This window comes from Papio anubis, chromosome X, assembly GCF_008728515.1.
Source record: "Papio anubis isolate 15944 chromosome X, Panubis1.0, whole genome shotgun sequence".
Classification (NCBI taxonomy): Eukaryota; Metazoa; Chordata; class Mammalia; order Primates; family Cercopithecidae; genus Papio; species Papio anubis.
In genome coordinates this window covers 131605340-131631661 of record NC_044996.1, presented here as the reverse complement: position 1 = coordinate 131631661, position 26322 = coordinate 131605340, and the positions used below count along the sequence as shown (strand labels likewise).

The 26322-nt window shown below is 42.2% G+C and overlaps 1 protein-coding gene and 1 long non-coding RNA gene across 6 annotated transcripts; both read right to left on the bottom strand.

Annotated features, from left to right (window-relative positions):
• Positions 1-3668: 3668 nt before the first annotated feature.
• On the bottom strand, positions 3669-22128 carry GEMIN8 (gem nuclear organelle associated protein 8). Of its 5 annotated transcripts, XM_009197220.4 has the most exons (5): positions 21995-22123; positions 18308-18447; positions 13630-13677; positions 12541-12997; positions 3670-4229 (listed from the first exon to the last, which is right to left on the bottom strand). In XM_009197220.4, the coding sequence occupies exons 3-5, from the start codon at positions 13642-13644 to the stop codon at positions 3973-3975; spliced, it is 729 nt and encodes a 242-aa protein (XP_009195484.1). In that variant the 5' UTR covers positions 13645-13677; positions 18308-18447; positions 21995-22123; the 3' UTR covers positions 3670-3972. The 5 variants fall into 5 exon arrangements, with proteins under 5 accessions (XP_003917471.1, XP_009195484.1, XP_009195483.1 ...); XM_003917422.3 differs by lacking the exon at positions 18308-18447 and having other exon boundaries at positions 3669-4229; positions 21995-22128; XM_009197219.4 differs by lacking the exon at positions 21995-22123 and having other exon boundaries at positions 18308-21988.
• LOC116271816 lies at positions 4236-8200 on the bottom strand. The gene is made up of 3 exons (XR_004180575.1): positions 8190-8200; positions 7566-7616; positions 4236-6796 (listed from the first exon to the last, which is right to left on the bottom strand). It is a non-coding gene; the product is annotated as an uncharacterized LOC116271816 (long non-coding RNA).
• Positions 22129-26322: the final 4194 nt, after the last annotated feature.

Sequence of the window (26322 nt, the reverse complement as noted above, 5' to 3'; positions counted from 1 at the left end):
TAGTGGTTCTCTGGTTACCAGTGAGGTTGAACATCTTTTCTGCAATAGGCTTGTAGGTGGTCTGCCTGCCCCCATTGTGTGATATTGTGAGATAATAAAAAATATATATATTTGGTCTCTGACATAGAGCCCCTGAAACTCTTGTAGACAGAGGCACTAGGAAAGTCTTTTGTTGTAATATTTGGTCTTTGACCCTAGTTCCTGACACACAGCTCCTAAATGCTTTGGAATTTCCTGGGTGATGGCAGTCTCTTGTTCTAATGAGGTGACTCTTGGTGGGCTCTTGGACAGCTTTGGGTTGGGGGCCAGCTGCCAGGGGAACCAACCACATGATTAGAAGGTTGGAATTTTCAGGCCCACCCCCTAACCTCCAGGGAAGGGAGATGGGCTGATGGTTGAGTTGGTCACCAATGGCCAATGATTTAATCAATCATGAGTATGTAATGAAGCCTTCATAAAAACCCCAGAACTGGGTTTGGAGAGCCTCTGGATTGCTGAACATGTGGAGGTTCCTGAAGGGCTGTGTGCTCAGAGAGACAGAGAAGCTCTGCACCCCTTTCCAAATACCTTGCCCAATGCATCTCTTCACTGTTCATCTGTATCTTTTGTACTATCCTTTAGTAAGCAGATAAACACAAGAAGTGCGAGCCTGAGTTCTGTGAGCCTTCCTAGGAAGTTAATCGAACCCAAAGAGGAGGTCGTGGGAACCCTAACTGATAGCTGTTCGGTCAGAAGTATAGGTGACAACCTACTACTTGTGATTGGCGTCTGAAGTTGGGGGCAATCCTGTGGGACTGGGCCTTTAACTTGTGGGATCTGATGCTACCTCCAGATAGATAGCGTCAGAAATGAATTATAGGACACCCAGTTGGTGGCCCCTGGAGAAATTGCTTGATGTGTGGGGAAAAGCCCCCTGACATCTGGTGTCAGAAGTGCTCTGGGTTGTGTTGAGTGTGAGAGTAGAGAAAGAGAAGTTTGTTTTTCCCATCAGACATTGGTGCCTCCAACACATGTTTCCCTCGGTGGCAAAGGTGGCCTTGTTAAAAGGCCATGTGATCCTATCAGAGAAGATATCCACAGATTCTTCTGTGACTGGTCAAAGAGCTAGAGACACTTTTTTTTTTTTTTTCTTTTTTCACTCTGTCATCCAGGCTGGAGTGCAGTGGCACCGTCTCAGCTCACTGCAACCTCCACCTCCCGGGTTCAAGCAATTCTCCTGCCTCAGCCTCCCGAGTAGCTGGGACTATAGGGGTGCACCACCACACCTGGCTAATTTTTGTATTTTTAGCAGAGACAGGGTTTCACCATGTTGGCCAGGCTGGTCTCGAGCTCCTGACTTCAGGCGATCTGCCCACCTCGGCCTCCTAAAGTGCTGGGATACAGGTGTGAGCCACCACCCCCAGCCTGAGCTAGAGACATTTAATTAGCTCTGCATGCCCAGCTACTCTCACATACACAGGGACACAGGGAGAATAGCCGTCAGACTGTCACCAACAGACAGAAGCAAAAGTAGGATTTAGAAGAAAAAAAGGGAGGAAGAAAAAATCCGGAGGGAAGAGACTGTGGTTTAACTAACTGTAATGGAAGAAATTCAAATATTTGCTGGATAAACGAACAAACGAGTCATGTGTGCCTTGTATCACAAATTATCTGAGACATGCAGGAGGAAGGATGGGCTGGCATGAGGTGTCCAGAAACCAGCGCATCCATTCGTAGAGCTGACAGGAAGACATTTCTCTGTATTTGGAAATTTTATACTCAAGACTCCCACTGGCACTTTTCAGCGATTTTTGAAGACAGGGAATAAACGTGTCAACATTTATTATTTACCGTGTAGCCAGCACTGTTTTATAGGCACTACTCAATGTGGTCCTCACAATGACCCCACGAGAGAGTTATTAACACTCATTTCAAGGATAAAGAAGGAACCAGAAGCACTGAGAGGTGAAGCCTTAGGTCACAAAGCCAGTAGGGGTGAGACTGGCCTGGTGATTTCTTTAGGGGAGGGTATAAGAGTTCTTTGTGAAGAGAAACATTTCACTTTCAAATGCCTAAGCACCTGCTGCAATTCCAGACTTTGGTTTGTACTTGTATCTCAGTCACAGTTATTTTATAGTTAGGCATATGAATTTAAAATGAAAGGGAGAAATACTAAAGATTTGAAATTTTAGTTATGTGTCACCTCAATGGAAAGTTAATTATCATTTTTGTCTGCAACACCTACACACAAATTATGACTCCTGTAATAAAATGAGAGCTTAGAAAAATAAGCACCCAGGGCTGATGAAATGAATGTCTCAGGGCAGGGGCTGAATGTGAAGCCAACTAAGAACTGTTCTTAGAGAGAAACATGTCAATACTGAATCCTTTCACCACCCTTTGATGGATGTGCTAATCTTCTCAGGTCGACATGGGCTCACCCTGGCAATGTACTGGAATAACTTATTTAAAAGGCAGCTGGCTTTTATAAATGACCTGCTCCATCAGCTTTTAGATTTCATTTTCAGAAATGTATTCCTTTATCAAATCAATATTTGCTGTATATAGTAAGAATTCAACTGTGCATTTTCTACAACAGAGGTGACTGCAGAAGTGCCCAGATTTGGGAATTATTGTTTGCTGGTTTTCACTCTTTCGCCCAGGCCGGACTGCAGTGGCACGATCTCGGCTCATTGCAAGCTCTGCCTCCTGGGTTCATGCCATTCTCCTGCCTCAGCCTCCCGAATAGCTGGGACTACAGGCACCCGCCACCATGCCCGGCTAATTTTTTGTATTTTTAGTAGAGATGGGGGTTTCATCATGTTAGCCAGGATGGTGTCAATCTCCTGACCTCGTGATCTGCCCACCTCGGCCTCCCAAAGTGCTGGGATTACAGGCATGAGCCACCGCGCCTGGCCGGAATTATTGTTCTTTGCTCTCAATTCTGTATGACATCTAAGCTCCGTAGAGATAATGAGATAACAAGAATAAAAATGTCAGGCAGATGATTTTCATTCCACGAGAGCTGCAGTTGGCAAACTACCATCTGTAGACCAAATCTGGCCTGCAGCCTGTTTTTGTTTTGAGACGGTCTTGCTCTGTCTCTCGGCTGAAGTGCAGTGGTACGATCTCAGCTCACTGCAACCTCTGCCTCCCGGGTTCAAGCAATTCCTCTGCCTCAGCCTCCCAAGTAGCTGGGATTACAGGCACACACCACCATGCCCGGCTAATTTTTTGTATTTTAGTAGCGACGGGGTTTCACCATGTTGGCCAGGATGGTCTCAATCTCCTGACCTCGTGATCTGCCCACCTCGGCCTCCCAAAGTGCTGGGATTACAGGCATGAACCAATGCACCCGGCCACCTGTTTTTATAAAGTTTTATTAGAACACAGCTACACCCATTTGTTTACTTACTGTCTACAGCTGCTTTCACACTACAAAGGGAGAGTTGAGTAGTCACAACACTGACCATGTGGCCTGCAATGCCAAAGATATTCACTCTCTGGCCCTTTATAGAACATACATCCCTCTCCACTAGAGGAAGTGGTATTTGTCTCACTACACACTTGGCTCAGTCTTAGTGGGGGCTAATGGAGCTAGAGTCAGAGAGGATATCTGGTTTTTTAAAGGCATTTGTGTAGTTCAGACAGATTAAAGACAAGAAAAGATAAAAAAGCAAAACACCAGGCAGTATCTCTAGGCAAGAACTTTAATGAACTGAACTGTTACCAACAACATAAAAAACCAGTATAGTATATACAAAATTTTTTTATGTCAGGAGAAAATTTATCATGTTGGCAACAGAACATGTGCTGCAGACCTCCAAGCGGCTGGCATAGTACATCCACCCCGTGACAGGCCCACTGGGACTGTGGTGAACATGCCTGTGCCCGAGTACAAAGTCCCCTTTCCCTAAGAAATGTACAGAAGGAGAGATGAAGAGGATGCACCCAAAAGGAAGAGGGAGAGGCTGGGTGCCCTGTGCCCCGAGCTCAGAACTTCAGGGGGATGACCGGCCAGTACTTGGGTTGCTTTCGGTCACAGTGCTTGTCAAAGCTCAGCTGCACTGCAGCTTCCATGGCCTGGATCTTGGCAGCGCTGTCCCCGTACAAACGCTTCATCTCGGCCTGGCGCCGCTCACCAGGCCTCTCAGTTGGGGCTTCTATCGACCGGCGGGTGTTGCAGTACAGGTCGTGGTCAGCGTTTACATAGCTGTTCAGGCGCTCTGCATCCAGCTGCTGCTGCCGCCCTGAGAACAAACATGAATGTGAACATGAACATAAACACATGTGTGTGCACTGCAGAAGGAGCCTGGTGAGTGCTGCTGACCATGCTGTCTGCAGCCCCCTAAGGTCCCTCATCTTTCCCTTTCCAACTGTGAAACCAGGCCCAGTTGTTCCAGATGAGATGCTTACCAGATTCTGAGGCAAGACCTGCAGATTATTATCATCTACTTAGTTCCGAAGCTCATCATTCATCTACCAAGGGGTTATTATACACTGAGAGAAATGGCAAAGAGTTGAGTGCCTGTAGTCCCACCTACTTGCGAGGCTGAGGTGGGAGGATGGCTTGAGCCCAGGAGGTAGAGGTTGCAGTGTACCACTCTACTCCAACCTGGGCAACAAAGCCAGACTCTGTGTCAAAAAAAAAAAAACAACAAAAAAACAAAAAAGAAATGGTAAAGAGCCACAAGGAAACTCGTCACTCCAAACTACCAAACCTCTGCAACAAGCCCTGAAAATACAGGAGAGAAATGAAACCACTGGGGGCTCTCTCTTTTCATCTGCACGGCCCACTCACCAACTGCCCAGCTAGGACTGGCTGATAGAGCTTGCTTGGTTTCAAACACTGCTCCAGGCCAGCACGGAAACGAAAAGCTTCCTGGACGGTCCAGTGTTGCAAGCACTGCTTACCACCATGAATGAGGTGGTGTGGGGGAAAAAAACTCACTCTTCTGGAAGAGGTATTGATTTTAGGTAACCTGGAAAAGAACAAGTGCTAGCAATAGCAACCACAGTATGCAGTGATGATGGATGATTGATGATCCTTCCACAGATTCAAAACGCAAATCATACCAAGCAAGGAAAGGTTAAATGAGTCCACACTTGCTGAAGGAAAAAGGGTGAAGAAAGGGCAATTCTACAAATGGAATTAAGCCCTCTGACTTCTAATCTTCCTGCTATATCAAAAAATCTGCAATAGTGTATTGATTTTCTCACTACGGGGTTTGACTTTCCACTTCACAGGTTGGCCTAGGTTAAACTGCAAGTGGTATCATTACATACTTTTAATCCTATTAATTTAAATGGATTCTTGTAAAGCAAGAAATAGCTATTCAATTTACTCTTCCCTCTGTTTTTTTTACTATGGCAAGTCCCAATATCATAACTTTTATTCTTATGTAAACTGCAACAACATAAAAATATCAGTAAGACAATGCTGCATAAGGTAAAATTTAGCCAATTTCCATAGTTCTTGTAAGCGACTCTGTCGAGAGAGAAGCTGATAGCAGAGTCAGCCAGATGGAAAACCATCTGACCAAAGCAGAGCAGTATGGACATCACACTTCAGATGCCACCGAACAGCTGCCTTGTCATGGAGGGTTTGGTTGTTTTTATTGGAAACAGCTGTAGGACTCAATGTCACCATACACTTTTATACGGCATTTTGGCAAGATAATTTGTTTTAATATGAATCAGAAACCTTTTTGATTCTATTCCAGCTTCAAAATAGGATTGTAGTGACTTGAATAGTGTTACCCCAAATCCATGTCCACCTGGAACCACAGAATGTGACCTTATTTGGAAATAGGGCTTTGTAGATGTAATGAAAGGATCAAGATGAGATCATACTGGATTAGGGTGGACCCTAACTCCAATGACAAAGTCCTTGTATGAGACAGAAAAGGACACAGAGACACAGGGGAAAGGCCATGTGAAGATGGAGGCAGAGATGGAATGATGCTGCCACAACCCAAGGAATGCCAGGAGACACCAGAAGTTGGAAGAGGTGAGGCACTACAGCCTTCAGAGGGCATGTGGTCCTTTTGATTTGAGAACTGTGAGAGTAAATGTTTTTTTAAAAAATCCACCCAGGTTGTGTTAATTTGTCACAGCAGCCCTGGGAAGCTAATACAAGGGTTAATATGCATATAGGTTAAAACAAGAACAACAGTCATATATTATTAAGGAAGAACTTTCCTGGATTCCATCTGGGTTCAGGATACATAATCCTGATATTTTTCACATCATTCTATTTGTCTACATGATGTGACCAATGTCACATCACATAATAGTCCATAAAGGAAAAAAAAAAATCATGGAAAGTTACCAGGACTTCAGAGAATCTTATATAGCAGGAAAACATTCATCCAAGATTATCCCACACATACAGCCCAAAGGCAGAACATGTTAGAGGATAAAGCATGGAGGCAGCAAGTGGCAAAGAATGTTTTTTTCCCTCACTTTCCTAGGACTAGTACGTCTTTCTGATTATATTTTCTGCTATTTTGACAAAATTAATGATTGTAGCACAACTGAGGGAAAGCACAAACTTGATGTATGCCATTTCTGGCTTGTCAGCTACCACCCAGAACACACGTACATGCCAGCAGAACTGGAGCCATTTCAGACTGGTCTTCTGTCTTCATCGCACATCCCTTGCCCCATGACAAATGTAATCCTGAAGTTACTGGACAATCGCCATTTTAACTTTTACAATAGAAGTGCATTTTCATGCTCCTTTCCACTTTTCTACAGCCATTAACACGTATCATCTCACCGACTGGTTTTGTGCACCTGTGAATATCTGCACCAGCTGAAACACACACGCATGTCAGGATTGTGCTCAATCACTGTGACTTCATCCTTCAACCTCACTGACTAAAGCAAAACAGCTCACTAAATACTGGGCCATAAACTTCGCCGGGTTCTCTAGGTTTGACTGACTAAAGGCTCACTATGAAAACTACAGTCTCAGCCTTCCCACTCAGATGGACACAGCGTAATGGAGCGGATGTCTCCCTTCAAATGTATGAAAACCACATCTGGGCCCTCTGGTAAGAACAGCACTTTGAGTGTCTAAGCCGGGAGTGAACTAAGCCCTTTTCTCTCTCATTCCAAATTGACCCTATCCCTCAAATTGGCCTAGTGCATACCCTGCTTCTTGACAGCAGCCCCGGGGTGCTCCTCCTTTGACTGCCTGGGTCACTGGCTTTACCCCTCATGTGCATGTATAACCATGAACCACACCATAGATACTCTTCTTCTATGTGTCACTTTACATTTGATTTTGTCTCCTCTTCCCAATGGGGTTTAAGCTTTTAGAATATGTCCCTGTTTTGATCCAACACCCTCAAAACATAGGTCATAAATACCTGATTGGCTCAAACCCGAGAAAACAGTGGTGGTGTTTGTTTCAGAGGGCCTTACTCTCTTTTGAGGGTGACTTCCACTCATTTTCCCTCTAAGTATTAGCAATATAACCTTGCAGTCTCGACTGGTGGTCACTTATGACTACAAAATGGTATTTTTCTTAACCTAATAATAACCATTTTTCCTAAGAAATAACTGAAAACACAGCTGACCTTCAAAACTTCATAACTGTATACTTTCTCATAAGTTATTTTCCACTGAAGCTTTAAGTAACGGAAATATCTTGTTAGGAAATGATGACAGACATAATCAAAAGCATGCATGTTCCCACTGTACAAAAGGAGTTCTCATCCTAGTCAAGCTTTTGGTGTTTTTTATCCTTGAAATATGTTAAAGTAGACACTATCTGGAATCTGAGTCGCAATCACAAACAAGAACATACTGTCCGATCTGAAGGCCTTTATCCTAAGAAAATATTAAACAAGACTCAGGCGATGATGAATTGCACAACTTGTATGTTCCTGTGGAAGTGAATAATACTGAAAAGTTAAATCTTTCAAATTTAGTGACATTTTCTCTTGCTAGTAACATTTTCTAAAATCCTGTGTTCTTCAAAGCATTCATGTTCAAAGCTGAAAATGTCTTTATTGAACAAGTAGCTTCCAGTGGTTCTGAAAGCAAAATGAAACAAAAAACTTGAGCCAATTATTCATACTACCCAGGTCCCTTATCTCTTTATTAAAGCTTTTTCCAACAGTGTATGTAAATAACCCTCCATGAAAATTTCCAGTGAAGGTAATGAATTGGAAAGCGCCATGGGCGCTCAGATTACTTACATATGAATTCCATCATTCATTACCGCTTGAAGGAACACTTGTTCATCCTGTACCCACCAAAAGTGCTGTTGAAAAAAATAATGCTAGTGATCTGTTGCCCATTATTTTCTTACTGGTGCAAGATCGGGCCCTGGCAGCTTCTTCTAATACAGACCAAGTCTTTAGATTCCAGTCTGACACCAAAGTCTGTTCTCACCTTTGCCAGACAATTCCCACATCTCCCTGGGACCAGCTAATGCATTCAGGGAAGGCTGCAGGAGCATGACAGAGACGCTAAGACAAGTAGTTTTGAATCATGCTAGAACTACACATTTTAAAAGTACAAAGAATTGAAAGCTTGTTTAGTGACATTATTAGTAATACTGAAGTGGGTTCATTTTCCCAGTCCATGTACTTTACTGTATTAAATTTTATCAAGCAAGAATATCCTTGAAACAGAACTAAAAACTGTGTTAATGACTAAATCTGATAGACACCAAAACTTTCATTCTTTCATGTCTTTAATATTCTAAATCAGTTTAAAAGTCTGAAAGGTGCCACCCAGAGCAGAAATATGACCTTTCTGAAGTCACAGAACACCTTATTAAAAATATGCAGAATCTTGGCCAGGCGTGGTGGCTCATGCCTACAATCCCAGCACTTTGCAAGGCCGAGGCAGGTGGATCACCTGAGGTCAGGAGTTCAAGACGACCCTGGACAACATGGTGAAACCCCATCTCTACTAATAATATAAAACTTAGCTGGATGTGGTGGTTGGCGCCTGAAATCCCAGCTACTTGGGAGGCCGAGGCAGGAGAATTGCTTGAACCTGGGAGGCACAGGTTGCAGGAGCTGAGATGGTGCCACTGCACTCTAGTCTGGGTGACAGAGAAAGACTCTGTCTCTCTGTCTCTCTCTCTCTCTATATATATATGTACAGAATTTCAATCAAGCACTAATCAAGGCCAATGGTATCAGAGCAAGACCAATTTATGGTTAATAATCCATGTTAAAGGATGGGTTACTAGCAACTAACTGTAATTAACATTTATTGGGCACCGACTTGGTACTAAGCACCATTCTATAACTTTTCTCGTATTATCTCATGGATTCTTCATAATTACTACCCATTAATTAAGATCCTATTTCACAGGCGAGGCAACTGAGGCACAGAATGGTGAAGGCAGGGGGCTTACAGGAGGATGAGAACCTCTAATCAGCAAGTGGTAGAGTGAGGCTGGACCCCTGTGATTCAAGCAGTTCCGCCACAGATGCCTCCGTATGCTGTTGCCAGCAATAATATGAATACTGGAAAATGAGGCTCAAGATGGAGGTTGTAAGAGTTTTCATAAAATTCCCTTTTATGATGGTTTGCTATCTAGATCATGGTAAAACAAATAAGTAATAGTTTTTTCAGACGGATGACAAGAACTGTGGGTTTACTTTTTGTCCCAGTCACAGATTGCATTTAGGGACAAAGAAAATTCTCCCAGGGTGATTGTACTCCTTTCCTAGGGCTGCCATAACAAAGTACCATACACTGGGTGGTTTAAAACAACAGAAATGTATTGTCTCATGGACCTGGAGGTCAGAAGTCTGCAATTGAGGTGTTGGCAGGGCCATAAACCCTCTAAAGGTGCTAGGGAAGGATCTGTTCCAGGCCTCTCCCAGCTTCTGGATGTTCCTTGGCTTGTGGCGACATAATGTCAATCTTCACATGGTGTTTTCACTGCATGTGTGTCTGTCTCTGTGTCCTTTTTTTTTTGCCCTTTTTTTTTTTGAGATGGAGTCTTGCTCTGTCGCCCAGGCTGGAGTGCAGTGGTGTGATCTCGGCTCACCGCAAGCTCCACCCCCTGGGTTCACACCATTCTCCTGCCTCAGCCTCCCGAGTAGCTGAGACTATAGGTGCTTGCCACCACGCCCGGCTAATTTTTTGTATTTTTAGTAAAGACAGGGTTTCACCGTGTTAGCCAGGATGGTCTTGATCGCCTGACCTTGTGATCTGCCTGCCTCAGCCTCCCAAAGTGCTGGGTTACAGGCGTGAGCCACAGTACCTGGCCCAGATTTTGCCCTTTTTATAAAGACCTGAGTCATATAGGATTAGGACCTCTGTAATGACCTCACTTAACCTCAATTACCTCTGGAAAGACCCTGTCTTCAAATAAGGTCACATTCTGAGGAACTGGGGGTTAGGACTCCACTATATCTTTCTTGGGGAGATACAATTCAACTCAGATGATGAAAGTGCAGTTTGAAGCCGTAAAGTAACCTAGACAGATTTGGAAATAATATGAAACATAGAGATGAAGCTTATCAAGTTTATAATGCACACAAGGCCCAGCTCATTCTGGAAAATGTCCCACAGAATCACTGCAAGTGTAGCACTCTATGGGTAAGATTTGCCAACCTCTGATTTAAGGTTTCTAATTCACAATGAAAGACTTCATTTATTCATTCAAAATAATATTAAGTGGCAAGTATGACTTAGCAGGTGATTTTCACGACTTTGTTTACCTACCTAGAGTTCTACCTAACAATGTCAAGAGGGAGGAATAGGGATGGTTAACCATATCTGTAACAGAACTGTTCCCCTTTTTTTTTGTTTGGTGCAAGGACACATTTCATTGTTCTATCTTTATTTTATTCATATCCACTTTTTGTTGACTAACTCAAGTTTATTTTAAATCAGCAGATAATTCAAAGTCACCTTTTAGATGACTGAGATTTGCTTCCATCCATAATTACAATTTCCATCATAAAAGTATCAACCTCTAGTGGACAAAACATGTTATTCTACTTTCTGGTAAGGACAAGAGTAACAAACCTGATCTCCATCCCATTTTCTCTGTCAAAAGCTGTAACAAACAGCATTGCAACCAAACGTGGACATGCTCCAATGCCTGCTCTCATTTGTTGTATAGATTAGACTAATGGTTGTTTCATATCTATATTTTTTAAAAGGGTAAAATTTATTTCTGGAGATCAAGGAAAAGTATTCTATGTGTAATAGAAAGTACTGTCTTAAAAGTATTTGTTTGGATATACTTCTTTCTTTTCTTTTCTTTCTTTTTTTTTTTTTTTTTGAGACAGGGTCTCGCTCTGTTGCCCAGGCTGGAGTACAGTGGTGTGATCATGGCTCACTGCAGCCTCAAACTCCTGGGCTCAAGCTATCCTCCCGAGTTGCTGGGACTACAGGCATGTGCAACCACACCTGGCTGGATATACTAATATCTAATATGCTTAAAGAAGTACACAGTTTAATCAAAAGAAAGGAAGTAAAAAAAACCTGAACAAGTAGTTTAGTGAAGAATCACAGACAAAGATACTAAAGGATATAATATTTTATACAAAGTCCAGTGTTCAGTTCTTGGCATCCCATGGGGATCAATAAAAGCTAATTCGTCATTAGGAAAATGCTGACAATGACAGACAGGAATGAAACTCCCATTCCCAGGTTTCTATGCTTCTATGTCATTGGAAAATTGTAGGTAAAATGTCATACAATTAGGCCTCCCTTAAAACAAAATTGGGACTGAATACTGGTTATAATAGGGAGAGAAGCATTTGTATCTCAGTTAGAGGTACTTAGAAATGGTCTGGTGAATTTTAATAGGAGAGCACAAAATCTGTTCTAGTTCTTTCTAGTAAGGTGGTAAGAAATTTAAAAAAGAAAATTCCTGTTTTTGACTGAAGATATAAGACCTTTATCATAATTCTCTGACCCCATGGACAGGGCCTCAACACAGAACCAACAGGAAAATTGTAAGTGCCAGGCATTTCGTTATTCTGTTTAAGTTCATGTTATTTAAGATCTGGGACCTCCAGCACCAAGGACGTCTCCAAGATGTGTCCCAGAGAAATGGTAAAAGTATTTTAGGAACCTAGCAGTCTCAGGGACAAGTCCTGGTGTAGAGAAAGCAGTACAGGAAGTAGAGTCAGGCAGATTTGGATTGGATCCTAACAGCAAATTACTAGTTGTGTACCACGGAACAAGTCAATTAACCTTTTTAAGGTTCACTTTCGTCATATATAAAATGAGTTTAACACTCTGAGGGAGTAGATTAGGGCATGCACACACACAAGCATGCACACACACATGCTCTATTTGGTAGAGTGTCTAATGGTTAATAAACAGAACGACGTTAGGATAAGCTTTGCTCTAGAACAAAAAAAAGTCTTATACTAAAACAACTCCAGAAACTAACATAAGGGAGGTGCAGCATCCCCCATAGCTTTTCCAGGCTTAGGACTGGATTTGGAATATTACCTGTAGCCAATGAAGAATTATAAAATTACTTTATATATTAGAGAAAAAAAATGTAAAAGGCAGGGCAAAGAAAGGAAGCATGAAGAGACAGAGGCCCGAACTTACGTCGTTCTTCTCTGTGCCTCTCAGTCTCTGCAAAGTATTGGCGGAGCTCTTCGGTGATTTCCATATTGCTCAGGTCACATTCTACCTCTGCATCTGACTCAGTCTCCATCTCTTCTTCTTTGGACAAAGCTTGGTCTTCTTTTGTGGATGCCTGGATCCTACTGCTGTAATGTGGATGCTGCCCAGACCTTCCGAAATGTGAAGAACTGCAGGGGTAGTCCTGCCAGGCCAGATGATGGTCATAGAAGGACTGAGGATATGTAGCCTGGTTATCGTAAGAGCTTTGGGGAAGAAGTGCAGGAGGGAAGTACGATGGAAGACTGAAACAGGATTCCACGGCCTTCCTGTAGGCATTGTGATGGCTTTGCATCCAAGCCATTGCTTGATGATAATGTTGCCAGTATCTTGCATATACTGGATGAGAATACCAAGGCCTGGTAGCTTTCGATGTTGATGCCTACAAAATGAAAGGAGGTGGAGGGTGGACACCAAAGTGTTTATCCTCAAGAGAAATCTTCAAATGTTTAATCTGCTACCCAACAGGTATTTACTTAGTATTTGCTAAATACCTACTCTACATGAGGAAGCTACTGGGCCCAAAATTGTGTGAGACAGGACCTGGGCCACAATGGACACCAAGTGTATGCACACTTGATAAGTCCATGTACATGAGGTATGCACAAGCCAATTAAAGGTATGGAGCATTATAATGTGGGGATGAAGGCTAGTGATCATTTCTAGATGAGATGCAGGGAGAGAGAAGACTGGATGTTAATCATCTCGGCCCTCTCTACCCACTGTAATTAAATGTCTAGTGCCAACTGAGCAACGGCCTGCTAAGAACCACACCAGACTGACGAGCATGACAGACTTTAGTTTTTCCCTTTCTGCCCCCTAAACTAACTTGCTGGCCTGGGCCACCCCTAAATGCCTGGGGCAAGAGATGTCCAGGAATGCACCCAATAGTGCTTTTACTTTTTTATTTCTTAGGTCTTCTCCATCGTGGAATGAGAATACCAAACTTTAAAGACTAAAATTTACCTTTTTTACTCACGAGCTCAAAAAAAAATTAAAAAATAAAAATCTTACCTTCACTGCTGCCATCCCTGACTGTGAAAGTCCAAATGGGTGCCGAAACTAGGCAAGAAGAATCACAGTGCAAACGTCTGATCAGTATGGCTGTGTGATATTTGTGGCTATTTTGTCATTTGTGAGCAGGACCATGCCTGATTTCATGCAACCTATCTACAAGATGTTGGTTCCTGGGCTATGACTTTGTGGTCTGAAAAGGAGGGATCCCCTTAGGTATGATTAAGTGGGTCAAAAGATCCTGCATGGTTCAATTACTTATTTCCCTATAGGAAGTAAAGTCTATGAAAATGACCATATAAATATTTAGTAGTTAGTGTATATGTGTGTATATATATGTGTATATATATGTATGTGTATATACACATACATACACACACAATATATAAAACATGAACTAAGAATTTACAGTTATTACTTTATTTACTAATCCTTAACTCATGCTAATGCTTACTTAAATTAACCCTGGGTCTTCCTGAGGCTTGAGTGGAACACATCTTTCCAAATGACCAGAAACCTCTGTTGGGTCTTGCCTTAGGTCTGGGACTTGGAGAATAAGACATCTCTCCAGCCTCAGCTGTGCCCTGGGCTTTAAGTTCCCCAAATAGGCTTTGTTTTCATTTTGATTGCAATATGCATTTCTCAGCCAGCATGTGACATCACATTCTCCTTGCCTAACCACCCTGTCTCTTCACAGGAGAAGAAACCACACCATGGAGTCTCTACTGAGGCACCACACAGTCTGCCCTGGACAAATAGCATTGCTCTGCTGAGATTTACTCCTTTTCTCTCTACCCACCTGTTGTGATTTGCCGCATGAAATGCCCAAAAGTAATGGCTAATCTGCAGCTGTACCTTTTTCAATCTATTTAAAATAGACTTTCAATTTTTTTTTTCTATTCAGAGGTTCAGAGCTACACCAGAATGTACTTTTTAAAAAGTTAAACAAAAATATCCAAAAATGCACGAGAATTTAAGTTTCTGTGAGACAAAACCACTAACACAATGTAATGCTGAGCAAACAACTACTTAGGTTTTGAAACTTTGGAAATCAGATACCAAAGGAGTCTTATTTTTCCTTTTCACTTAACTATAGGGTAGAATTAAAAAATTCCCCAACTCTTAAGAAACAAACTTTACTTGTTTTATAATCTCTATCAGATGTTTTGCTATGGTTATATTAAGAACTGAGATGCTAAATCAGCCACTTCTATATTTGAAGATTTAGCTGAAAGAGAATCATTCACATTCTTTTTAAATATAATAAACTTTCAAATAGGGTACTTCTAAGAGGGCTGACATAACTTTCATAAATTTATCTTAAACACAGTCCACAGTTCCTGTTCCTTGTCTTAAATTCAATACTATGTATACATGCAATGAATATAAACTGAAAAAGTTAACAAATGCAGTGTAAATTAAGTTCACATTACTTTTAATCTATAATTTTAATGTTTTAAAGGTTTAAAACATGAACAAGTACCTGAAAACCTAGCTAACTGCTATGTGCTTTACAGGCCACTGAAGAAATATGGAAGTTAATACTTAGGTGGCTTACCACTCAGAGAAGTAAAACATAAACGAAATTATGTAGAAATCAGTATGTACTTAAGAGCAAAACTGTAAGGTGCAGCCTTTAGGTGGCTAATTCACTAGAACCAGGTTTTATACTTCCTTTTTTTTGAGCCGAAGTCTCACATTGTCGCCCAGGCTGGTGTGCAGTGGGGTGATCTCGGCTCACTGCAGCCTCCGCCTCCTGGGTTCAATCAATTTTCCTGCCTCAGCCTCCCGAGTAGCTGGGACTACAGGCATGTGGCACCATGCCTGGTTAATTTTTGTATTTTTAGTTGAGACGGGGTTTCACTATGTTGGCCAGGCTGGTCTCAAACTCCTGACCTCGTGATCTGCCCGCCTCGGCCTCTCAAAGTGCTGGGATTACAGGCATGAGCCACCGTGCCCAGCCTAGGTTTTATATTTCTATCACTAAAATCTGAATAATTTTCTGAGAGCCTGCAGGACATAATGACATTAACGCAAACTGCTGTGTATCTTAATCAAATTTGTTTCATAGATTAACAAGCAGCACAGGAATTAAATTAGAAAAGTCTAGGAGACATCTGCATGTGTTCTGGAAATTAAGTGTTTTGAATCTACACTTCTTTCTATGCATCATAAGGCATTTAGAACCAGGTCAACTAAAATATCAATTATTCCAAATTGGGAAGTGTGACAGCCTCAAATATGAAATAAACACCACTGAGATCAAATACTACTGTAGACAAAATCTTGTTTTTAGTTATAATTGGGAAAATCCAGTGTGGCATTAAAGGTTGTAGCACCAATATTCTGAAAATCCACCAGATGGCTAAGAGAGGCTCCATTTTGCAAAGCTGGAAGTTTAGGCATGTGGGATAAAGTAGACTACCATTTAAGGAGTTCAAGGGTAATTGATGATGTTCTCAAGGCTGCTCAAATGTCAATGGCTGTGATTTAGAGGGAGGGGCCAGACACTGTGGCTCATGCCTATAATCCCAGCACTTTGGGAGGCTGAGGTGGGTGGATCACCCGAGGTCAGGAGTTCAAGACCAGCCTGGCCAACATGGTGAAATCCCATGTCTACTAAAAATACAAAAATTAGCTGGGTCTGGTGGCGCACATCTGTAATCCCAGCTACTTGGGAGGCTGAGGCACAAGAATTGCTTGAACCCGGAAAGTGGAGGTTGCAGTGATCTGTGATCATGCTACTGCACTCCAGCCTGAGTGACAGAGAGAGACTCAGTCTCTCACAAAAAAAAAAAAAAAAAAAGGAGGGAGGAGCACTAGTTTGAGGAGAGGTAACTCTGATCCAACAAATCATCTGGTAGAAGGGCTGCTATGTTAGAAAGCCTCAGAGATCACCCAGGTACATCCTGAGCACTTATGTAAGAAAGAAGCCAAGAGAATCAGCTGAGATGACTGAAGAAAGCCAGTTCCAGCTTCTGAACTAGAGGCAGTTCAGAATAAGCCCAGAGTGCTCACTATCTACATTAATTAAATATATTAATTCATCAGCTAAGGTGCTAGACTCTTAAGACCCAGGACATTATTAAAGGATGAATTTATGTTAATGATGGAATGCAAGCAACTCTGTAGGCAATTTTGCTTTGCTTTGATTGTGCTTTCCTCACAGTTTTGACCACTGGGATATTTGTAATCAAACTTGCTGCCACCTTCCAGCAAATTTAAAGTCCTGAGGCTGTATGTAGACTGTGCTCATCTCATTCTTGGCTTTATTATTTTCTCTCCCTAAATCCCAAAACCTACTTGTACTTGTAATATCCTTTTACATTTTAAGTCTTTTTAAGATTCCTAAAATCCTGTATTCAAATTAACCAATTTGAATAATTGACTTGAAGAATTACACATTAGTCTCTCAAAAGTCAAATAAGGCATAGAAAAACATGTCTAAAGGAACAGCAACTTGCATAGAGCTTTATAATTATTTTTAGCTAGGTCTTTCCAGTACTATTACTTTATGCTAGCAATTTTTTTCAGTAAAGGGCGAGATAAATATTTTAGGCTTGTGGGCCACATACAGTCTTTGTCACATAGTCTTCATATTCTTTGCCTTTAAAAGAAAAAAAAAACACCAAAAAAACACACCAAACAACTCTTTAAAAATGTAAAAGCAATTCTTAGCTTTCTTGAAGTACAAAAAACAGGCTGTGGGCTTTTATTTTGCCCACCCCTGTTTTATGTTAACACATTTTGAAGTTGTATAGATACTCTCTGAATATACTGAGCATCCTAATTGTTCCTCACTTTCCACTTGGGAACCAGTAGAGGAACTTCATGATTCTCACATGTTTCATAAATGATTAGGTTTGGAGAAAGACTAGTGGAGGCAAGAAAACTGACTATGACCAATAGCAATCATGTTGACCGGTTGCTAATACGTGGGGCAAAAAAACACTCTCCATGACTAAATAAGGAAATTGGATCTTTTCTTAAATATCCATATAAACATTTAAAGACTTAACTAAAAACAACAATAAAAATTCTGCAAAACCATATCAATTGGCAGGGCTTAGAAAGCAAACAAGACAGAGTTCTGAATCTCTATTCCCTGGAAGGAATATATATTCTTTTCTGCTAAGCAATCAGTTAGTCAGTTAATATCAGTTAGCTCCCAAGGGAAGAAGAGGTCCTCTTCTAAAGATGGGTCCGATTAGCTTTTTTAAGCTGGTTATTTTCTTCACACATGGAGAACTTAAGGAGCTAGAAGAATGCCTGAGTTTCTGAAAAGCCAACATTTAAATAATTATAGACATTATAGCAACACCTTCAGAGACTACTACCTCTCAAAGAAAAGAGAGTTGATGGTTGCTGCAGATTTAGATGTCCTTCGGTCTTTAATGGTCTTTAATTCGATCTTTCATTCCTCACCTCCCTGGGAACGTCTCCCACTCTTTTTTTTTTTTGAGACGGAGTCTCGCTCTGTCACCCAGGCTGGAGTACAGTGGCCGGATCTCAGCTCACTGCAAGCTCTGTCTCCCAGGTTTATGCCATTCTCCTGCCTCAGCCTCTCGAGTAGCTGGGACTACAGGCGCCCGCCACCTCACCCGGCTATTTTTTTTTTTGTATTTTTAGTAGAGACGGGGTTTCACCGTGTTAGCCAGGATGGTCTCGATCTCCTGACCTCGTGATCCGCCCGTCTCGGCCTCCCAAAGTGCTGGGATTACAGGCTTGAGCCACCGCGCCCGGCCACGTCTCCCACTCTTTTATGGCACAAGCCTTCAGGAACTGAACAGTAACTTTTCTCCGAATGGGCTGGTGGAGCTGAAAGAAAAGAGATTGGCAATGTCAGGGAAGGCTGGGATCTGCAGCTCTACAAACCCGGCAGCCCTCTCCAGTGAGCACAATGGCATAATGGCCACCACCCAGCTGAGCCCAGGCAAGTACAGAGACCATTCATTGTCTGTCCTCAATCACCAAAGAAGGAAGGAAAAAAACAGGGTTGAGGTCATTCACTAAACATTGACGAGGCCTACAGGCAAGGCAGAGACTGAGTCTTGAATGATATATTTTTCCATATAGCCTCTTGTAAAAAATGGATTTACACTTCAGTACATCTGCTTACCCCGAAAGATGTATTTTTAATGCATAAATATACATAAAGAACAATAGATAAGAACTTTGTAGTTTTCAATGGATAAAACGTGACTATTTCCATCAAGTTACCAAAAAATTTCACAAATAAGTGGCTTTGTTGACAGGTAGTACCATCAAATATATTCTTTTAATTACATACTTATGTTCTTATAAATATAGAATATAGGACACATTGTAGCAACCAAAAAAGTAAAATAAAAACACAAATTCCCCTAAAAACTAGAGTGTATACTTGAACTAGATACTCCTATCTTCCTTTTCTACTAGAATTCTAAAAATACATGAAAATTCACCTGCTTTGATCTTTGCACAGAAACGCATTAAAAGTCAATCATTAAATAAGTTACTCTGGCTAAAGCCCTGAAAATCAAACCTTTCCTACAAAGCTCCAGTAATTTGGTTCTCTGAGCCAACCAGGTAATTTGGAGGATTTAGTCAGATCTTCAGTACACACTGTTTCAAGGAGATCTGCTGGACACTGCAGCAAAATAAGTGAAGGTATGGTGAGAAATCTGAGTGAGATACATTGAGTCATATGCGGTTCTAAGAATCTCTCTGTACATGCAATAATAACCCTATCACAGAAGATGTCTTCCACTAATACAACAGTAAGAACTTCCTCACTAAGACAAAGAATATAATAGGGTTTTGTTGAGGGCCGGGCTTCCTGCCCCACCTACTTGGGCAGCCCTGCCCCCATCCCTGGCTGGTTGCTGAGGCTGGCAAGCTCATCTGGCTTGATGCCCTCATGGGCTCCCTCCTGTGTCTTTGCATGGTCCCTGCTTAGTGATTTGGACATCAAAGATGGCTCAAGTCCAAAAGGACTTCTTTCACCTGCAGGCATCCAAGCTCCATCTCAGGCAGGACACAGGCCTATTCAAGTGCACATGCCACTGTGTTCAGAAAGCCTGCACCTCCCCGTCTATAATAGCTACAGTTAAAACTGATGGGCAAGGCAGTCAAAAAACTGAGTTTCATTTTATTTTCATTCCCTGAATCCCCAACCCCAATTTACCCTCTTCTGGATGTTGTAATAAGTACTGTCACAAAGAAGGCATAGCAAGGGGAAGGAGTAAGACTGAAAGGATGTAGTTAACAATTCTTTTTTTCATACAAATGACATTCCACCCACAGAAGGGCATTGTTTAATTTGTCAGCAAGTGTGATGAATTTGTGAATGGATTTATTTGCAAGTTCTCTGAATCTCCATGTGACTAATATCAGAATCAAAAGTGAAATATGAGGCCAGGAACAAAGTTACCCTCTGACTCAGGAACACAACAAGCAATGGGGTGACTGAGAATGACATAATGATAACACAGTTCAAAAGAAGAAACAGATAAGTTTGTTTCACAGCAAGCATGTCCTTCATAAGCAAAACCTAATGTGACCATAAGGGAATAGGGTTAAATAGGCAGTTACTACAAATTAAGAGCACAACAGCAAAAACCATGGGTAGTTTAAAGTAGTTAAGATCGCTAGTACATTTCAGGAGTCTTATTTCAAATTTACTTTTTTCTATAAACATATTCATGGTAATTCCATATTAATCTCTCTTTTCTGAATTTACAGGCACTTACTATGCCTCATTCACTTGGGCACTTACTCAATTACCTGTAGGCATGGATTCTACAATCTACTCCTTTTAAGTTTCCTATTTTCCTTCGAGCATAAAAATAAGAGCTAATATTTCACGCTCTTAGATGCTGTTGAAATTGTTGTTGAGCTTGTCTGTTGTTTCTTGATAATGTTCTCTCCTGCTACATCTATTCCCCAAAATCACTGAGGACCTAGTAACTCAAAAACTGACTATAAAGCACCAAATCTTTTCAGGAAGCAAATATTTAAGTACATTATGTTTTCAAGGATCTTTTCAATTCATCTGATATTTGATCAGCTACATTCTTTTTTCACTTGTCCAGCTGTTCCGTGGCTGAATTTCCTCTTGTAGAGAAGTTGTTCAAAAAAAGTTCTGTACCTACTTTGCAAACTCTCCAATTTACACTCTAGCCTTAATTGTTCAAAACTTTCCCCCATCATTCTCATCTCATCCTATCCTTTAAAAAAACCCCAAAATGATTAATCACCATCTATAGAACAGTTTCAGAATGAACATTTCTCTCTGGAACTTTAGTTTGTATACTTCCCCAGCACAGCAATGAACACAGAGGGGATTTATACACCTGTGAACTTGATTTCAGTTATGCTTATTCAAAGTTACTAACCAGCAGTCTTTAAAAATATATGGTTTCTGTTCACACTGAAATTCCAGAGACTGTTATTCTGATAAATTATGCTAGCAAAAATAGTATTTTTAAAAGGTAGCTTTCATCCTACAATTCATGGGAGCTGTGAGCATACATAATCCCAGAAGTGTTGCATTACTAATCTTTAGTCTAGATTTTTCAAGTAATGTTGTTCTGATTTGAGATGAAAAACAGCTGAATACACAGCCTAGACTGTCAAACGAGTTTAAAAACATCATTCCTGAAAAAAACAAAATTGTTCAGAACCATCTAATCTGTACTAAGGGAACATCAAGATTTCAGAGATAAAATGCACTTCATTGGCCACTGGTTCAACTACAGCTCATTACTGATAAGTGGGCACAGACACAAAGCCCATAAACTGTAGGCGCCAGATGTCTCAAGATAACTCCCACCAAAAGCTCTGACCTCCTGCAGAGGTTAAAGTGCAACAGAAAAGAAAGAAATCTCGAATTTTTGAGCAGACAGGCCAATATCCTAGACATACTCCAAGTATGTGGCTGTCCAGGGCAATCAGATTTAGATACCGGGCTGGATGGGCAAAATCCAAATTCACCTACAGACCTTAACACGGTGGTTCTCGGCACGCCAGAATCACCTGGGCAGCTTTAAAAACCACCGAGGCCAGGGCCCCACTATTAGAGACTCGGATTTAATTGGTCTGGGATGGGGGCCCGGGGATCAGAATTGTTAAAGAGTCGTCCAGTGATTCGGAAGCACTGTAGAGCTGAGAGCCTCTGGGACTGGTCCCCTCTCACAATTAACCTGCGATGATTTAGGAATCTCATGGGCCTCTGGCCCCACCTTTTGTCGCGGGGTTAACATAATTATGATAGCAATGTGACGTCCAAGACCTCGGCTCTCTGCGCATCAGAAGAAGCCAGGGCCCGGGGCCTCTAAGCTCCTCCCTCACTCCCCAAAGGAAACCCAGCCGTCCCCGAAGTCACCTCGTGGGCGCGCAGCTTGCGGATCCTGGGCGTTGGCCGAGCAGGGGCCTAGTTTTCCTTGGAGACACAGAGGGGGAATGGGGACACGAGGGGGGCGGCTGTTGCCGGGGCGACTGGAAGCGCGCTTCCGGTGCGGAACACGTGGCGCGGCGCGCCGGAAGTCCCCCCTGCGCCGCGGACGCCACGTTCGCACCGCAGGCGGTGCTGTGCTGGAGGCCGGAAGCTGCCTGCTGATCGGCTACTCCGAGTGGATCGCCTGGGCGGCAGGCGTGGGATGGCGGCGGGTGGCGGGGCTGGAGGGGAGGGTGCTGCACCCGGCAGGGCGCTGGGACCGCCGCGGGCACCCGCGCCGGGGGTCGGACGGTGCTGTCTCCACCGGCGGGTGTGTTGCTTCTGCATGGCCCGGGTCTCAAGCCTTTAACTTTTTGTCCTTTCCTCAGCTTTCTTCGTTTTCCTTCCCTTGTCTTTACTTAGCCTTCTCTTTCTTCCTTTCTGTTTTCTTTCTTAACTAAAACAGAGTTTTAGTTTCTTTCTTTAATTTGTCCCAGGGGAAAACGCCCAGGCTTTGAAAATAGATTAACCCAGATCTCAGTTTGAGTGCGATTCCAGTGCTAGGTAAAACCTCCCCAAGCCTCGTGTTTCTCGTCAATAAGATATGCATAACCTAATGCGCAGTGCCTGATGCATTGCAGCAGACAAAACATTAGTACTTACTAATGTTTGTAATTATAACCACAGCAATACCTGCCCTGTTAACAACACAAGAGTCATTAATAAGAACCAAGCATAGACAATTAGAAGTCTTAAGTGACATATCATTTCTGGGGCAATTAATCATATTTAATAGTTTCTGGGAATTTATTCCAAGGAAAAACAGGTACGAACCAGGTGTTTATTACAGAATTATTTTAAAAAGTGAAAATTGGAAATGACTTAAATGCCCAACAAGAGAATGGCTAAGTCAATTGGGTGATATTAATGACGTGACATTACTATGTTATTCCTATAGTATAAAAGAATTAAATGGTATAGAAGAATATTAACTTGAACAAATATTTACTGGATGCCTATTATGTGCCAAGTATTCTGTGTTAGCACTGTCCGTTGTAACCCTTACATGTGGCCGTGAGAACCTGAATTGTAGTAGTCTGAACTGAGATAAATTACACTACAGATTTTGAAGAAGAATGAGAAAAAGAATGTAAAATATCTCAATTTCTTTGTAGTGATAACATCTTAGAGAAGGACTATTGAGGTTAAATACTAAAATTTCATCTTTATATTTTTACTTTATTAGTGTGGCTACTAGAACATTTAAAATTATATGTGTGGCATGCTTTGTATTTCTGTTGTACCGTGGTATTCTATTTACCAGATACACAGTAGTAAACAATACAGTTTTGGGGCTCATAAAATTAAATCTTTTGTGTAGAACATAGACAATCAGCAGATAAATAGAATTGTATGTTGTGGTGAGTTATATGAAGACAGTATAGCAGGGTAAGGACCAGAAAGTATATGTATATAGAGGGGGATTATTTTAGAAAAGATGATTCCTCCTCCTCGGAAAATGGATGTGGGAGGAAATGAGATACCTATGGATAGAAGCAGGAGATGGTAGGAGGGTGATGTCTTGTGGGAAAAGTCAGGTTTGGATTGAGAGAGATAAGTCAGTTGGGGCCTGGTGGAATCTCTACCTGAAGGAAGAAGCCAGCATCTAGAGAGGAAGGAAAGAAAGATGGAGAGGGGTAAGATAGGGAGAAAGAGCTCAGGGGGTTCCTGGGAAAGGCAGAAGGATGCAGGCCTAGAGTGGATATAGTTCAGGTAGAGCAATTCCTGGTTCTATGAATGAGAAAATACAATATATGTGGTATACTATGGCATTAGATAGAATATTAGTTGGCTGCTGTCACAGAGACCCAGAAGAGGAGTGGCTCAAACTGTTGAGAAGTGCATTTCTATCAAATGGCAGTCTGGGTGTAAGGAGTCCAGAGTATGGCAGCTCTACCTGTCTCATAGCTCCACCCTCCCTGGTTTCTTGCCTTGGCCTACATGGTCCAAGATGGTGCACCGCTGCACCTTTCAGCCAGTGGGAAAGGGAAAGCCAGAGGCATGCCCTTGACCTCTAAGGGTTTCTCCACCTTGGCACTATTCACATTTGGGGTTGGATAATTCTGTGTTTTGGGGGTTGTCCTGTGCATTGTAGGAGTTTTAGTAGCATTTCTGGTCTCTACTCACAAGATGCCAGTACTGTCTCCCAGTTGTGACAGGCAAAAATGTTCTCAGACATTGCCAGATGTCTCCTGGGCTGGCGTGGGGGGGCAAAGTCACCCCCAGTTGAGAACCACTGCTTTAAGAGTACTACCCAGAGGTGGCCCACAGCACTTCTGATCACTTCCTACTAATGGCCTGAACTTCATTACTTAGCCCTCCTAGGTAAAGGAGCTTGGAATTGTCTTTTTCAGATGGCCAAGTGCCCAGCTAAAAGTTGACTAAAGAAGAAAAGAAACTAGCTGATTCTCCCATACCCTTGTTGCTACAGGGAATGGAAATTTTGTAGCTGATTGAGGAGGTAGTCCTGTTCTTTTCTGAATCTTTAAGTCTGAATTTTAGTCATTACTCACTTTAACTCACTTGCATAAAAACACTGGTGGTGGGGAACACTAAGCACCTAAGGAACAATCCTATTTGAAAAGAATGGGGATTGTTACTCCAGGGGGTTGACCAGGGAGAGAAAGCGAATTTTGAAATGGAGGCTAGAGGAGGTTCGATTTTCACTTGTCGTTTAGCGCCATCTGGTGGAAATTTACAAATGGCAATTCCTCGGCATTTTCTTTAATTTTTCTAGGCATATGCTTCAAATTTTAAATGGATTATAGCAAAACTTTAAAGAATCCTGTCAGATGAGGAACTCTAAACATGATCTCTCACTTTCGGCACTATTGGCATTTCGGGCTGCATAATTCATTGTGGGGGCTATTCTGTGTATTGTAGGATATTTAGAAGCATTCTTGGCCTCTGCCCACTGGATGTCTCTCCCTGCCCCCATTTATGACAACCAAAAATGTTTCCAGCCATTGACAAATGTCCCTAGGGTGAGGGTGTGGGGTATGGCTTCTGGTTGAGAACCACTCCTTCAAACAAGGCATCTAAAATCCTAGTGCCTGTTAAGGCATAGTAGTCCCCTATCAGTGTATCCTGGTGTGTCTGGAAAGGATGGGGAGGCAGTGCTGGGAGAAAACGGCACCAGATGCAGCACGACATGTCCTCTCGTTTACACTTTGGAGATTTTCACTCCTGTTTATCTTAACCAAGTAGAGATTGAGGGAGAGAAGCCAAAAGGCATGGCTAGAGGATGTAGTTTCTTTAAAGGACCTATGGTAAGGAAATATATAGAGGTTATTACCTAACACAGGAAGTAGCACAGACGAATCTCAAACTCTGGTACTGGGGCCCCAAAGTTCAGGTGTCAGGTGTGAAAATCCTGCCAGCCGTGGGAAGCCATAGCTAATCTCATGGGGCTTTTTGGATCCTCCCCTGTCCCCCAGCTGGGACCCATCTGCCACCTAAGTGTTGTGAAGAAACAGCTTGGGAACCAGTCCCCTTACCTGGATCAAGTAAGTGGTGCTAAACCACCTGCGAACAGTAGTCCTGAATTCTTACTTTGAAGTTGGGTAAAGGAAAGAACAGTTTCCCAGGAGCACTCGCTAGCAGGTCCTCGCTTCAGGTCCGGCTCAGGTCCTCTGCCATAGTTTCTCTTTGATTTCACCTTCTCAAGCCCCTTCCTCACCAGCCCCAGACCCTTCCTTTCAGCAGATGACCACTTCCTATTGACACAATTGAGATGACCAGGCACAGATTTCATCACCTTGAAATGTATTGCCATCTGCACTCACCGTGCCTCTTGGTTTAAAGAGACACAATGAGTGCCTTTGCTTCTGCTTAAGCCAACCCAGTCACGTTGTTATCTGGATCCAATTCCATGTCCTCACAGGCACCTCATACCCTCAATTGTACACCTCTCATATCATTGCCTTTCTCTTTCCTGGCTTCTTCCCCATCAGCATCAAACTGGCTCAGGTTCTCTGATCTTTAAAATCATTTGGGCTGATTTTTCACTCCCCTCTCCTCAGCTTTCTATTTTTCCACCTCTCTTTTTGGTTATACTTCTGTAAAAAGTGAGATACCTTTATTTCCTCACCTACTTTCCACTCACCCCACAGCTGGTTCTCTTCGAGCATGTCCATTCCGGTACAACTGTCTCACTGGCATCACTGCTGACTTTTTCCATCTACTATACTTGGGCCTCTCTGCAGTATTTAATACTA

Bases quoted from the DNA above. Each gene is read 5' to 3' on its own strand.
- GEMIN8 (XM_003917422.3), bottom strand. The intron at 4,230-12,540 runs GTAAGTTCGGGC...GTTTGTTCTCAG, and splicing joins GAGGCACAGAGAAGAACGAC to GGCGGCAGCAGCAGCTGGAT.